The sequence below is a fragment of the Grampus griseus genome (assembly GCF_964374135.1).
Source record: "Grampus griseus genome assembly, chromosome: 2".
NCBI classification, from domain to species: domain Eukaryota; kingdom Metazoa; phylum Chordata; class Mammalia; order Artiodactyla; family Delphinidae; genus Grampus; species Grampus griseus.
This window is the reverse complement of record NC_139018.1, coordinates 159,356,200-159,372,253: the sequence shown is the minus strand read 5'-3', so window position 1 is coordinate 159,372,253 and position 16,054 is coordinate 159,356,200. Positions and strand designations below refer to the sequence as shown.

Here is a 16,054-nt window from a genome sequence, read left to right as displayed (position 1 = left end):
ACCCCCCACCAGGTAAGGGCCTTTCCTGCCCGAAGCACCGTCTAGGGAACGCGCTGCCCTTCACAAGACTTCTTTGGCCCCAGATCTCCACTCTCACCCGCCAGTTTGCAAAGAAGCCGTGAAAGTTCATCTTTAATAGAATTACTTATCAAATATGATGGCCCATCAGGAGGTTTACTGCTCATTTATACTTACCTGAATGTGGAGACACATCACAGCAAGTTTATTTCAGGGGAATCGCCTGTCCCGGGTGTGCCTAGGACAGCTTGCGTGCGCAGTAGAGAGTTCTACACAAGTGGTTATCGGTGCTTTGCCATTGCCAAGCGGCCGCAGCTAGGCTCCAGAGACACACCAAAGGAAAAGCGCCCTCTTCTTAGAGTACCTGTCTGAAACTGTTCCAGAATCAACCTATACTGAGATAAAGGAGATGCTCTCATTTTTCTCAATTAAAAATGTTTCTGGGGCTTCCCTGGTGGCGCAGTGGTTGACAGTCCGCCTGCCGAAGCAGGGGACGCGGGTTCGTGCCCCGGTCCGGGAAGATCCCACATGCCGCGGAGCGGCTGGGCCCGTGAGCCATGGCCGCTGAGCCTGCGCGTCTGGAGCCTGTGCTCTGCAACGGGAGAGGCCGCAACAGTGAGAGGCCCGCGTACCGCAAAAAAAAAAAAAAAAAAGGAAAAAAAAATTTTTGGCATTATATTTTAAAAGGAGATAAAATTAAAAAGGAAAGAAAAGAAACCTGAAATTCTAAGAATTCAAAAGTACACTTGAGATGCTCTCCTGACGGCTAAAGTCAGTTATAGAAGCAGGAATTAGAGAAATTATTTCCCTGCAAGCAGCAGTGGGAATCTGGCAATGCCAGGGATGAGGATCCCAGATGGACACAGTAGTGGAGGAACCGAGGCAGGAGGCACGGAGCCGGGAGAGCCTCCCAGGGGAGGCCCCAGGGCTGAGCACATCCAAGGGCCAGGCAGGTGCTGATGTGGGCGGCAGGGATGGGGCGTGGGTGAGACAGAGGGGGCAGAAGAAACACCGGAGGCTCAGAAGAGGAAGTCGACACTGAGAGCATACTCCCAGGAAAGGACGAACAGCCTCACAATTATTTTAATAGAAAAAAATAAACGAGACAGCAGTGATGGATCCATCGCGAAGGTGTGTAGAAAGGGAAGGGAAATGAGGTGTGAAAACAGCAAGGAGGTCAGAGCCTTCACAGGACTAGGGGGCCATCCTGAGAGCAGAGCAGGAGGAAAGCCTTTTCAAAATCATCGTCGCTAGCGTTCCAGTTTGAGGGTCAGCTGTGGACAAGGGGATGTGGCAACTGGTAATTCTTAATTAACAGTAAAATTCCTGAGTCCTTAAGAATTATTTTGGAGAGAGAGAGGACCACAGACAGAATAAGCTTCAGAAATCAAATAGGAACAAAAGCCAGGTTCCAAAGGTACTAAGTTCCACGCTTCCTGGCTAGCAGCAGGGGTCTACATGTTCAGAGCACGCAGCAGCAGTGGCCACTTCACATGACGACCTTCACAGCCGTCGCAGCTCCCACATGGGGTTGGCGCAACAGAACCCACAGGAAAAGGTTGAGGAGGCCGGGTGGCCCAGCAGAGGGGTGGAATCCTGCCCCTAAAGGGGGACAGGCCTTCGAACTCAGTGGCCCCGTCCTCACCCACTGGGTGGCCTCTGTAACTAGTTCACCTCTCCCAACCTGTGGGTTTAGTTTCTTCATCCACAAAATGGGGCTAAAAAGAGCACCTACCTGACAAGGTGATTCTGAGGATTTAAAGGAGCATTGAGAATAGTGCTCTGGGCAGCCTGTCCACCGCCCCCAGGGCTCAGTGACCGCACGCCACCCAAAGGATGCTCTTCCCTTTAAAGTTGTACCGACCAGCCCATCACCCCCAAAATCAGAAAGGAGAGCCAAGAAGTGGTCTCGGATGGACAGCCCTCTAAATTAACTGGAAGAGCTGAGATGGAGAGAGCGTAGGACAGAAAGTGGGGATATTTTCCAGTTAGTTTCAGTTCAGTTCAAAGTCTCTGTTCCTTTGTGTGGACAGAGAATGTAAAGTTGTTCCTTTAGTTTCTTTGTTTAAGGACTGGAATTGTAACATAAACCAAAAGATCGTGAGAAACAGAGATGCTGTTTTCAATACAGGTGAAAGATAAGTTATAAACATTACAGACATTGTGGAAGGAGAAACGAAGGAGGTGAGATGTCCTCATCTTGGTCAAGCCACACCTTACACTGGTCAGGACCATTCCAGGCCCCGTGGGGCTGGGAGGGAAAAGCTCCAGAGCGCCACCTAGGGGTGGGGCAGTCTGTAAACTAAACCTGGTGGGAGTGGCCCCCAGAAGGGGGAGGTCAGCCACCATGTAATTCTCTCTGAGGCAGCTGTTCAGAGAATTGTGGAGAGTAAAACCAAGGTTCTGACTTCTTTTAGGGACAGGATCTTATGCCATCGCCCAGAGCCTGACATTTGAGGCTTAGGAAGACATCCATAGGGTAATATTAACACTTACTCCTTGTTTGAACCTATAAGCCCTCAACCATACTGCCTCCAGACTGAAGGCTGGGGCCTGCCCGACAGGACGACTTAACTTGGAAACTGTATCATCTTTTTTGCAAGTCTGATGGAATAGAAAATCCTTAAATCATTTATGACTACTAAGAGCAGAGAAAACAGTCACCTCCACAACAAACCAAAGAACATGATGTGCTCTAGGAGCATGAAAAGACTTGCTCCCTGCGGATCATCCCCTCAGCCACAGGCCAACTCGGGAGGTGATTTCATCTCCCAAAGGCGGAAACAAGCAGCCCTGCCCTGGTTCGGTCACTACTCGTAACATGCAAAACCACTCCAGGTAAAATTCCTCACGTGCACTGCCACCACCTACTCTAGCAATTTTATGGATTTTCTTTATCTGTTCACACAACAAACACATTATCTTAGTCTGGGTTTCATCAGAAGCCAATCCTGAGACAAGGGTTCAGGGCCGTGGTCTGACGGAAGCTGAAGAAACTCTGGTCGGGAAGTGGCGATGGGACCCAGGGAAGGAAAGGCAGCCCAGCAGGACGGTTCCCAAGCCTGTTTCCACTGTGGGCAGGGAGGGTGATGCCGTGGGCAAACTCTGGGAGCTGGAGGAGGGACAGCCTCTCCACCAGTAACATGCACAGGGCTCCCCAGGGCTGATAAGCATAGATTCTGATGTCAGTAGATGTGGGGTGGGGCCTGCGATGCTGCATTTCTGCCAGGCTCCCAGGGCCTGCCATGCACTCTCAGGGCTAAGGGCACAGACTTCCACCTCAGCGTTCTAACCCTAAGGCCGTGAGGCCTGGAACGCGTTCACACGGGCTTCCTCGGGTCATCGCTGACGCTGCTCTGAGCAGGCCTTGTTGCAGGCACTGCCAGCAGTTCTGCACTGCGGAGCTGGGGGATCCGGGCTAGCAGGCATCTGGTACATTCCCTGGGCACTGACGATGCACCAGGCAGTCTGCACAGGATGCAGCAGGGAAAAACGGGTTAACAGTCCCTGACACCGTCGACATTTTATTAAACCAGGTAAGTGGGATGGATCATATGTTAGGGGGCGGTGAGTGCAAAGGAGAAAAAGAATGCCAAGAAGTGGGGCAGGAAGTGTCCCGTGGGAGAGAGAACAGTTTGCGGTGCTGGACAAGCCTCCTGAAAGCTGACACTTGAGTGAAGATGTTAAATGTCCAAGAGGGAACCCGTCCGTGACCGTCTGAGAAAAGATTATTTTGGTAGAGGGATGGGTGAGGTCCAAGGCTGGAGAGGGCCTGGCAGTTCAGGGAAGAGAGGCCGGGGTAGTCGGGGTGAAGTCAGCAGAGCAAAGAGGAGAAAAAGTGAGGTCCGAGGGACTGGGGGGAGGGGTGGATCCTGTAGCATCCAATGGGAGACTCAGGATTTCCTCTTTCACTCTGAGAGACCTGGAAGCCAACTGGGGGTTGAGAGGAGGGACGTGCCGTGACTCTAGCTTCGAAGTTCAGAATATAGAGAAGAGAAGCAAGCGCAGGAGCAGGGAGTGTAGCTGGGAGACTACTGCCCCAATCCAGGAGGGGACGGGGATGCCGCAAAGCATGAGGATTACAGAGGTGTGTCAAGAACAGATCAAACGGGCCTTTGCTTTTGTACGTAACGGATTAAACGCGGGGTATAAGGAAAAATAGGAATCAAGGACTACTGCCAGCTTTTGGATCCAACCAACGGAAAGAACAGAGCTGCCATTACGTGAGAGAGGAAGACGGAGAGGAACAATCCGGAGAAATGCCTGAGCCGTTCACGTTAGGTTTCAGGCGCCTGGGAAGAGGTAGCCTCAGCTGATCTAGAGTTCAAAGAAGCTGCCCGAGCGGGGGATGTGAATTTGGGAGTCATGCGCCAGCAGACTGTCTTTAGAGCCCCAAGGCTCTGTTTCCTAAGAATGCAAACGTTCTGTGTTGCAGAATAGAGGAAAACAGACGGAGACTGAGGCCCGAGCTTGGAGCACTCCAATATCTGGAGGACGGGGCAGGTCCAGAAGTGGCAAAGGAGACAGTGACGGGGTGGGCAGGGAGAAAGGCGACCCCGGCAGGGTGATCTCGGAGAGGAACAGGAATCCACACACCGAAGGGTCCCGCGGACCGAGGAGAGGGTGCGAATACAGCAGGAAGACGCAGCAGGAGAGGCCACTGGTGGCCGGATGAAAACAGGCTTTAGGGAGCCAAGGGGGACGAAGGCTTCATTGAAGGGAGTTTAAGAGAGAACAGGAAAATGGAGGCAGCAGATAGAGATTGATCCCAGGGCTTGCTAAAGGAGAAAGGAGGAAATGGGAAAATGAGGGAGTACTTGGAAGGGGAGGTAGGGTAAGACAGACTTTTCTCTAAGGTGGAGGGTAGGACAGAGTAGATGATCCAGGACGGAAGGGCCAGCATCAGGGTGCAGGAGAGAGAAGAAAGAATTGCTGCAGCGACGCCCCGGCCTAAGTAAGAAAGGATCAGACAGCTCTGGGGGACTGGCCTGAGCTTAAGGCATGGGTGGCTCATCCGTCCTAGAAAGAAAAAAAAATGTAAGCAGAAAGGTTAACAGGAGACCATAGGTTATTTCACTATGATAGGAAATCTAACCCAGTTTTACTCTCTTGTTTCTAAACTGGCCATTATTAAACATAGGTCAGAAGAAACCCATCCAACACTCACTTATGTAAGAGGTCACGACCCCAGGGAATTCTTTAAAAGACGGCTGGAAAGGATCAAACAGTTACTTTTATATAATACTTTGTGGCTTGACAAAAATCCATTTAGGAATAACATGTACTTGATCCACGATATTTAATGTAAAAGATATAGAGAGTCTCTAATGGTAACAAAAAACATTCAGAAAGAATATTTCCAGTCTATGCTGTGGTAAATGTCATTAGCCAAGCCTGTCTTCTAGTGCAGTTTTCAACAGTGTGGTATTTATTTACACTGCTAGTAGGAGTGAACAGTCACCAGCCTTCAATTTTCACATCAACTGCAGAAAAAAGATGCCATCTTCTACACAGTCTGGTATTGAAATTGACTTAGCATCTCAGAACTGTCAAAAATTTCTTTTACGTAAAGGCTTGCTTTACAGAGACTATAAAGTAGGTGTCATCCTTGACACTTGCATTCTGTATTCAGGCCGCGGGTCTCTGGAAAAGCAGCGTTAAAGAACATCAGAAAAGGTCTTAGAAAGGCCCGGCTGTCACGCTGGGCGCCCCTCGGCTCCCTCTGCAGTCAGTTTCCACGCCGGAGATGTCAGAGGCTCTCTGCTTCAGCTAGAAGAGTCCTCGCCAAGGATGCCATCAGCCGCCCCAGGGTTCATCTTTGCTAAGAGGTCAGTCTGGCACTTACTTGCCTCTGTTCAAAACGGGAACCTGTTTCCTTTCAAATTAAAAGAAGCATATACTAAGTAACGGATTTACAGACTCAGAACTTATTCCAAGGAAACCTCCCAGTAGGTGTACTTATATAAAGGACCGGTTCTCTGTCCAGGTGACAAACAAGATAATAATAATATGCAAAACCGTCCTCTTCCAGCTCCTTCTTTCCCGTGACAAAGTACTGCTCTTGTGTTTCATTAAGCAGGCCTAATTTTTCTCCACATTTATTTTCACTGCGTCCCCTGAATCACCAGCAGGCTGCACTGGATGTCATTCAATTCTGCCAACAAGAAACCGGTCACATTAATCCACAGGGCAGTTGGGCCCGAGGCAAAAACCCACACGTCCTGCTATTTCTGATGTGAGCAAATTGACACTGTTCTGTGTGCTTCCTTCCGGCAGCACCGGGGGGTTTGCTCAGCCGGGGAGGGGGCGAGGGATGGGCTGCCAACTGCTACCAGGTCAGAGCGGAGGTGAATTCTTCTCACAGGCTCCCATCCCAGTACCGTACGTAATACCGCTTATGACATGGCTTTCCTCTTCATCATCACATTTCTCTTTGAGAGGGATGCAATTCTACCATTCTCAGGAGATAGAGCTAACTCTACAGTTTCTCTGAAATCCCAGGGGGCCATGAAGCATGAGGGGTTTGTGGATGAAGGCTTTGCTCTAAAGGAAGGACGGTCTGAGATCCACCTGCACGAGCTTTCACACCTGTGATGACAACACCTGGCAGCTCTTGCCAGGAACGTTTTTATAAAAGAGTGTGCACTCTCACTCCCTGGGGTCCCAGCAACCTCAGGATCATTATTTGCCAACGTCTCTCTACTTTTTCACCCTGGAAGAACCTGCTGGTTCAGCCATCCCTGAGCAAAGATATCTATTTTCTCAGCCCCCCACCCCATTTTTTTGTCTAAACTGTGTAACCCATCAAGGGAAGAACCTTTGCCAAAAAGTCCTTTTCACACTGGCCCATTGGTCCATGGATGGATGGGTGAGTATCCCAACCCACACACCTCATCGCCCGCAGACTGTTCCCCCACCTGCCTGTGTCCCCAGCTGCCATGTCGCACGACAAAACCAACCCGGTACATCGCGCACTCTCAAAGCACCCATCCTCACTCCCGATGGGTGTGGGCGGGTGAGTTCTGAATACACCAGCAGTGAGAACTCTGGTTTTCCACTATGAAAACGGGCCAAGAAAAGAGAGGAAAAAACACTTCTCTGCCTTGTCAAGCAGTAAACCCCCAAGCTTGACATCAAGAAAAGAAAGTCCCAAAGCGATTATCGTGGGTGTTACGAAACCATCAAAACTGCTGATGTCGTAAACAAAATCTGTCAACAGCCACTAAGAATTCATTAAAAGTAAATTTATTGTTTGTTTTAAAAAAAAACAAAAACAAAAAACAGAACTGTGCAATATGTGCTTCTCAAGACATTTGGACTCTCGTTTGTTGCTCATCTCTTCTCGGGCTTCAGTTTGGCCAGGCTAAACGAGAAACACGGTACAGACACACGGTTAGTGAGCACAGGTAAGGGAGGCAACCGAGACGCGTGTTTGTTATTCTCTCAAAAGCCTACAAGGTGCGAGCCAAACTATGACATCGAGTTTTAAAATCTGATCGTGTTCGCTGCGTTCTGAAGACGATTATATTCTAAAAAGGGAAAGACAGCCGTATATCTGACTTCAACCAAACAAGCTTTCAAACTAAATTATCCTTTTCCTCGTACAGAACTGAATAAAACCATGCTGTAGGGACCCAGGGAATCATTTTCAATGTAACTGGAGGATTCAGTTTTAATGGTAACAGTGCAACATGGCTTTTGCTTTAGTGGTCCAGGGGGCGGCAGGCCCTCGGCCATCATGTGTCACAGCACCACACAAAGCACCTGAGGCGTGAGTGGGGTCACGTCCAGGAACCTTCCGTTTCAGAGGGCAGGCAATTCCATGACATTCAAAAGAAAACGATTCTAATTTTTCAGGCAAAGTAACATCGAATTACACTTATTCAAGGGCTGATAAAAGGGGAATACATAATTTTAAATGCTTACTGTCTGAGAATATTGTCCTAAATAAGGGAGTTTATTATCTTATTGATTATTTCATTTTGGAGATGGAAACTCACACACAAACACGCTGCTTAACAATGCTATTGCCTTCCTTTAAAAACGGATGCATTTCAAACATTAAACAACAGATCTCTCTCCTTCTACGGCACGGACTCAGTTCCCTCTTTGGTGACAATTTCATACAATTGCAGAATTCTCAGAAATATTTTATAGTATTAAATTTGAATAGCCATGCATCCGAGAATCAGACATACACAAAGGCTCCACATTTCAGACCCTCACGCTGCCCTGCACTTTTCACACAGAACGATCACATCAACAAAGTCAAGTTTACCTTTTTAGTAGAGAAACTCAGCCTTCTCAGATCCAAAGCCATTTTAAATCAAGGCAATGGGAGCGCCTTAGGGGCAAAAGAAGATGTAATACGTACAAGGAGAAATTCATACAAACACGGGACACTTTACATTTGTCATTTGATTCCTTGTAGATTTAAATTTGTGATTTAAAAACTTGCATTAAGGCAGCTTTTGCACTTCATATACTCCATAATTTATAAACAGAGGAGTGACTCGTGTGACTCCCAACATTCTTTCCTAGAGCTGTTTATCAATAATTAAACTTTTTGTGACTACCATTCAATGCACGAAGTAGAAAACCATGTCGTCTGTATAGAACGACGAATAAAAATACCGACTCAGGGTGCCGTGGTTTCCTCTGGTACAGTTTTTGAGATATGGTACATCTATGTGGCCCTCATCAAATGTAAACAAAATCACAGACAACTTACAGGCGTGGGAATAGAGTGTGTGTGTTTTGGGGTCAAGGGGAGAGAGACGGTGGGCAGCAGAGCCTGCGAGCCTGTTTTTTGAAGGAAACCATATTATTATTCCCTCAAAAGACTAAAGGGGAAAAGCTCACATGCCTCAAAAGCTAGACTCCCAACATCTAATGCCCCTTACCCTTACCTTCTTCTTTCTGTTATAACTGAACCAGAAAACAGAAACAAATCATAGCAACACCCCCCAACACACACACACACACACACACACACACACACACATACACACACACACACCCCTGCTTTGTACTTCGGGCCTACGTTGGGCAGCTATACTTGAATCTTCTTACAAAGTGCTCTAAGAAATTATATGCACATACACGTTTTGATTAAGGTATTTTAAAGCAACACTGCTAAGGGAATCACATCCTATTCTCCTCAAAAGAACAAAGAGGAAGGAAGAGACTAATTTTTAAATCTTACCATATTCCCCTCTGTTAATTTAAAAAAAAAAAAAAGGGAACATAAAAGAATCAACCTGCAAGTCTATTAGTCTCAAATAATTAGATCCAGTAGGTATGGAAGGTGGTAAAAAAGGTTTTGAAAAGTCTAACAATGCTTTAAGAGTCTTCTCAAATACTAAGGACATTTCATAATGCTGTGAAGGAGTTAGAGGCAATAGACAACCAAACAAAAAGCTTCTGTTAGTCTAATAAAGGATTCTCGACTTCTTTTCAAGGAGGAATACTCGCAAGCTTCAACCATTTCCCAAAGGGAAACCAGAGAGAAGATGGCCACATTCAAGGCAAGTAGACAAGATACTGCAACCTGTTAGGATATCTCTGCATTCTCCATGTGGTGGTATGTGGCTCTCCTGGAAGAAAAAGCCCCGTTTTGTGGAATTCATACACTTCCTGGGGTATAAGTACCCCCAACACAGCTGATTTTAAGCTACCAGCGTGTGGTATCAGCGCCGTGCCAATACAGTGAGCGCAAATAACCTCAAAAGCAGAGATCATAATGAAATGTAATAAAATAATTAGGAAGTGATGAGTTTTTAATTACCTTTGATTTTTATAGAACTTATCTAATTTTTAACAATGGCTGTGTTTAACAATCAACTGGCAAAATTTCTAAAAACTGAACAATTGACCCTCATGAGCCAACACGGGCTGACTCCAGCAAATTGGTCCCAGAAAAGTGTGGACACCCATGATTTTCTCAGTAGCCATTCCTAAACACTGGGAGACTGCGAGCTCAGTTTTTAGAAAATACCTTCAGCCCCTGCACTTAAACACAGAAGTTGATTTTTAAGAATACTCAGGCCTTTGAAGTTACAAATGGGTCAACTTCTTTATCACAAAGCTGGCTTTCACTACGTGTTAGAGGTATAATCTGTAGAATTTGATCTAGAGAAAACATCGTACAGTGTTTTACAGAACTTTTAGTAAAATCGGGCCTGGGTTGGGTTGCATTCAGGGTCCCTTTGAAACAATATATACTTCCCCATGGTCCCCACACTCACCACTCCTCTGGCCCCAAAAAGAAAACTCTAACATAAAGCCTCTCTTACTGTGGAGTCCCAAGCTACAGAAAAAATAATGTATAATTAAAATAATGTATAATTTCTAAAATAATTATAAACAACCTAGAAGTTTGCTTACTTTTTTATTCAATAAGAACAGAGCACTGAACCCATCAGATAAATGTTGGCCGATGAAGGAAACCTACAAGCCATTAGCCTTCAGGAAGATTTCACTGGCAGGGGAGGGGGGGCACCTGGAAGTGAGACTGGGCTCCAGGAGGGATGTGTATATCCTAGGGGAGGTTTCCTCTGACTTCATATTCTCTGATTTAAAGAAAACAGGGGTGCAAATTCCCTCAATGTTAATTGATAGACAACAGCTTTATTTCTGTGCATTATGTAGGTGCCTGATTACCAGCTGTCAGTTTGCATATATAGAGTGAGAAGCCCTCTGCCTAACACAGAAACTGAAATAAAGTGGCAGTTAGCTCAATTCCATCCGTAAGTGTTCCTGGACACGGAATATAATGATGAAAGATGATCTGACTGCAAATGCATTCAGGAGGAGCGGTATATAAACAAGAAAAACTCTGGTGTGAAAGGATGCAAATCCCAGTGTTCTGAAGCACTGAATATGGAAATGCGACCGTATTTAAGTTAAAGCTGATACTGCCAATGGGCCGGGCTCTGTGTGATCTGTGTCTGTAGTTTACTTATTCCATGCACTTGACTTAGCCAGACATCCACAGGACACATCTGGTATGTGTGTAGCCTGCAGGCTGGGCCTGAGTCCTCGCTTCACGGCCTTGACTTATCTATAACTCCCTGAGTTATTGAGGTCAACCTCAGGACCATAAATCAGGAAATTCTATGAAAATAAAAACTCCTGTTCACATTTTGCAATTAATAAAAAGCTAAAAGGAAGGGATTCATAATGCAGGATAACTACTTTTTGAAGAGTCAAGGGGCTATGCCATCTGTTTTCAATTTTAAACCATCATCTTGATATGTTTAGGGGTTTAATTTATGGAACAATCAAGCAATCTTTATATTTAACATTAAATACCTGAATATTATAAATCACCTCCAATGAACGTTTATGGGAGAGTTTCAGAGCAACTTCTGAACGACTTGTCACTTTTATTGTGCAGCCACGATTTGTAAAAAAATGATATGCTAAGTAATCCTAGAGTATAATTTAGGGGCACAAAAACAACTGTCAGGAAACAGCCAGAGACTGCATTTAATGAAATCTTTACCGACTGAAGTAATAAGTATTACATTAATCAACACAGCTTAATTGAAGCTCTATTTGTAACATTTTTTTTTATTAGACTTGTTATTAATGAACCTTTATATGCTACCACTAACTTGGGCTCCATGTTCAACTTCAACAATGAACAATTGTTCACACGCACAAAAGAACAAACACGGCTGTGAGGGCCCTTTGTCTCTGGCCCTCCTTCCTCTCCACAGTTATTTACATGGTTGGCAAGATAGCATCTTTCAGGCTCTTTAAAAGGGTCTGAGATAGTTCAAGTGCAATCCTTAAGAAAGTAAAAACACAGCAGCGAAGCCTGGGAACTAGAGAAGAATCTCCACTGACCTCAAAGACAAGGTCGTCAAAGCTGTGCTTGCACTGGGCTGGCACTCACACGGGGGCCGGCTGGCCCTGGCTGGCAGCACCTACCTGAACATGTCTCCCAGGCCCCTCAGCTTCCCCTTCTTGGCTTTCATCTTCTCCTTCTCCTTGTCTCTGTCCTTCTTCTTCTCTTTCCCCATTTTCTCCTTCCTCCGATCGGTCTTCTCGCCTCTCTCTTGGTTTCCATTCATCTGTCTCTCCAGAGAGTGGGAAGGCTGGTCGCTGGCTGTGGAGACAGACTCTCTCCCTGATCTTGAACTTTCTTCCGTGTCTTCTTCCACTTGGAAGGAAACAAACACACAGAAAAGATAAGGAACACAGGGAACCAAAGGGACAAAAATAAGGAGGCTGAAGTCGTGTGAGGGTTTTCTTTCCCACATTTCCAACTAGGCCTGCCAGGATGTTTACTTCTGAGTAGAATTAGAATGAACGCGTGAACGAGAATGAACGCGTGGTGTGGATGATTACTATGCACGTGTGTATTCCTGCGTGAAGATGATGGGCCAACGGTAAGAGAGTAACAGTAACAGTAATAGTAACAGTAACCGTAATCTGCTCCTGGGCCGGATGGATTCTCTCGCGTTGACATAGAGCCTGTACTGCTGGGGGGATAAGCAAGCCCTCATCACACAGCCAAGCCCAAGGGTCCTGTGCACCACACTGGCGAAATGAAGACGAGCAGCCCCTCGCCAAGAGCTCCCTTTCCTCTTGGGTGAGGATGACGTAGCTCCGCCCCAGCCGCTGACGACTTTGTTCAATTGCACCACTCCCTCGTAAGCACACCAGTGTCAGCACAGGACTCCTTTCCTCAGCCTCCCAAATACGTATGACCCTTTGTGATTTCTGCGTAGAGGAAACTGGATCCTCACAGCCTAACTTTTCCTTATATTGTCATTCAAAGGCCTACGTCATAAGCCAACACTCCTGAATGTTCTAATCCAAAATAATTTTGCATGGTGGTCGACACAATGGCAGGTGAACAGAGGCGGATGGAGACACGAAGGCATAAATCCATAGCCTCACACTCCTTTGAACTTTGCAGATAAAAGCTCTGCTTAGTGATAATGACGTTCCATCCTTTGAAGCAACACTTAGTAAGCATGTGGTCCAAGGGCATAGCCCCAACCTTTTGCATTTGAAAGAATGACAAGTAACTAGAGTAGGTTTCTACCTACAAAAGAACTTTAGGAATTTCTATATTAAGAAGCAATAGATACACACATCAACAGCCATTCTCATAAACCTTTTTCCAGATTAGCTGCCTCAGCTGTTCTTACAAATATATCGATAATAAGAATTATTGGGGTTCCAGATTACCCCTTGAAATCTGAGGTCATTTTCCCCTGCATCAACAAATAAAGTATGAATCAGTGTTTTTCCGCTTCTTCTAACAGAGAAATATATAAGACAGTTAGAAATCTTTCACAAAGAACTGACCTCTAGATCAAATTAATATATCTTCAAATGAAATTCAGTCTTGCCTCTCCACCAGCACTTGAGTTAGCAACACACAAAATCAAGAGTATAATAAAACCAGTTAAAACAATACTAGTATCAATTTATTTACAAAACAGAAACAGACTCACAGACTTGGAAAACAAACTTATGGTTACCAAGGGGGAAAGGCAGGGGGAGGGATAAATCAGGCATTTGGGATTAACATACACATACTACTATATATAAAACAGATAATCAGGGGTTCCCTGGTGGCACAGTGGTTAAGAATTTGCCTGCCAATGCAAGGGACACAGGTTCGAGCCCTGGCCCGGGAAGATCCCACATGCGTGGAGCAATGAAGCCCGTGCACCACAACTACTGAGCCTGAGCTCTAGAGCCCGCAAGACACAACTGCTGAGCCCACGTGCCACAACTACTGAAGCCCGCGTGCCTAGAGCCCGTGCTCCACACAGGAGAAGCCAGCGCAATGAGAAGCCCGCGCACCGCAACCAAGAGTAGCCCCCGTTTGCCGCAACTAGAGAAAGGCCGTGTGCAGCAACGAAGACCCAACACAGCCAAAAATAAATAAATAAATAAATTTATAAAATAAAATAAAATAAAAATAAAAGATAATCAACAGGGAACAAGGAACTCTGCTCAATACTCTGTAATAGCCTATATGGAAAAGAATCTAAAAAAGAATGGATATAATGTATATGTATAACTGAATCAACTTGCCATACACCTGAAACTAACACAACATTGTACATCAACTATACTCTAATGTAAAATAAAAATTAAATTAAAAAAACAATCTTAGTATCTTTATTCTGCTATTAAACCCTCACAGATCATAGAAGATGCTATCAAACGATGGCACAACCATAACCAAGTAATTCAGTTTTTTACAAAGTGCCAATTATTTAACATAATAACAGAAAAAGTGTAGAATTCTTTTGTTTTCACATTTGATTAAAAATACAAGCCAACATATTTCCCATCCCAGCAGGTCATGCCCTGGGTACAGCCAAAGAGTAAAAACACCACTGTGTCTAAATCCGGAAGGTACTTTGGAGGTCATTTAGACCAACCTCTTCCATTTCTTGCTGAGGAAACAGAGAGATCTGGGGCCAGCACACCGCCAGCGTGGGGCTCGCTCTACTATTTTATTCTGGTACAATTGTACCTCAGCCAGACCTTCATGCATTTCTTTGATCAACTCTGTGATTGCTCAATTCCACGCTTCATACAGCATGGATGTTGGTCATCTATCATCCGGTCACTCCACGGTCTGCCCAGAAGATCATTCCAGCAGCCAGCACTGCATCTCAAGAAACCCACTGTCAATCCTGTAGTCATTCAGCTCCGTGACTTGTAGCTGCTACTGAGGAAATCACTCCAGAAGCTCAATCAAATGTGCACAGGGACTCGAGGACCGGCTCCCAAGCACAGAGATGAGCAGAAAGGCTGGCCTCCCTCTGCACTGGGGTATCTAACTGGAAGCCACTCTCCTCTTGCAAGAGACAAGGCAGCTTTTTAAAAAGTTGCTTCTTTCCCTCTCCGTCAGTTCATATGGAAAAGGAATTGTGCGGGTGTGTTACAGAAAGCCAGTTACAGCTTTCAGATGGGCATTGCTAGTGAAAATCCATAGCGTTACAAATAAATGCTGAGTTAAGGCTGTCATTTTTGTGTGGTGCACAGAGAGCAGGGAAAGACTCCTGGCCCGGGGGGCTTGCTGTGTAGCCTTTTCAAGGGGCGTTCCCCAAGAAAATGTAAATAGAGCTTATGCAGGGTTGGAGCATCTTGTCTGAAAACACCCTTGAACTTGGCTGTGCTCTAACTGATGGTAAACCATGGCTTCCACATTATGGGAAATGGGTGTGGCCTCAACTTTGAGGTAATGGACCAAATCAGGATAAAACAGTTCTCAAAAGTTCCCGGGAACTACAAAACCTAGGTGTGTCTATCGGTATGCTCGCTCAAGTTAGATAAACGGATGCTGGTGAGTATTCTAAAAGTCTCGCAGACAAAACTCCTTTTACCTATCCGTCCACAGTGCTTTGTACAAACTTTTATTATTGCACTTCTCATATGATACGATCACAGGTCCGTTTCCCATTCCCTAAACTTCTAAAATGAGGACTGCTAAGCAGACGGCGGCTGCCCGTAAATGGCTGTTTTAACTGGAAGACTACCCGTGAGGCTGACTCGTGACTTTATCCCAACCAGACAAACTTTTATCCAACCTCTGCACATCTCCATCCTCTAGCTTCAGAACAATGTCTACGCTCCTCTAATGAAGCCTGACAACACATGCCACACCCCGGTAACAGTAACCCCAGGTAGGCCACTGTGCTTGGTTAAGCTCTCGTCAGTTTCTGGTAGAATTTTACGCTATTATTGTCTGGGCTCTACGTATTATCCAGTGGCTTGCCTGGCCCCCTACAATGTCTGAGACTATAAACAAAAAAAAAACAAACGAGCTCAATACATGTAAAAGACTTCGTCTTCCACAGGGACCATTGTCATAAATCATGAATGGAAAGATCAGTAGTGATTCTGCTAGTTTTCTGCCTAATAGTTTTGGGAGAGGCACATGGGGCATATGTCTGCTCTTGGCTCCGTCACAGGATAAAGGCAGCGCGTTCACAACGAACTATATGCTGAAGTCACATTTGTTGCCAATTCCTTTCATATTCACAATCATTAC

General features: G+C 45.7%; 1 protein-coding gene across 13 annotated transcripts in view; it reads right to left on the bottom strand.

Annotated features, from left to right (window-relative positions):
- Positions 1–16,054, bottom strand: part of PARD3 (par-3 family cell polarity regulator) — a 638,153-nt gene that overhangs the window by 197,690 nt on the left and 424,409 nt on the right. For 11 of the 13 annotated variants that reach the window (XM_082648190.1, XM_082648201.1, XM_082648198.1 and 8 more), the window contains one exon: positions 11,956–12,187. In XM_082648190.1, coding sequence (XP_082504316.1) covers positions 11,956–12,187 — 232 coding nt within the window. Of the gene's footprint in view, positions 1–7,252; positions 7,382–11,955; positions 12,188–16,054 lie in introns of those variants that run through there. The other 2 variants (XM_082648192.1, XM_082648193.1) reach the window with 1 other exon arrangement.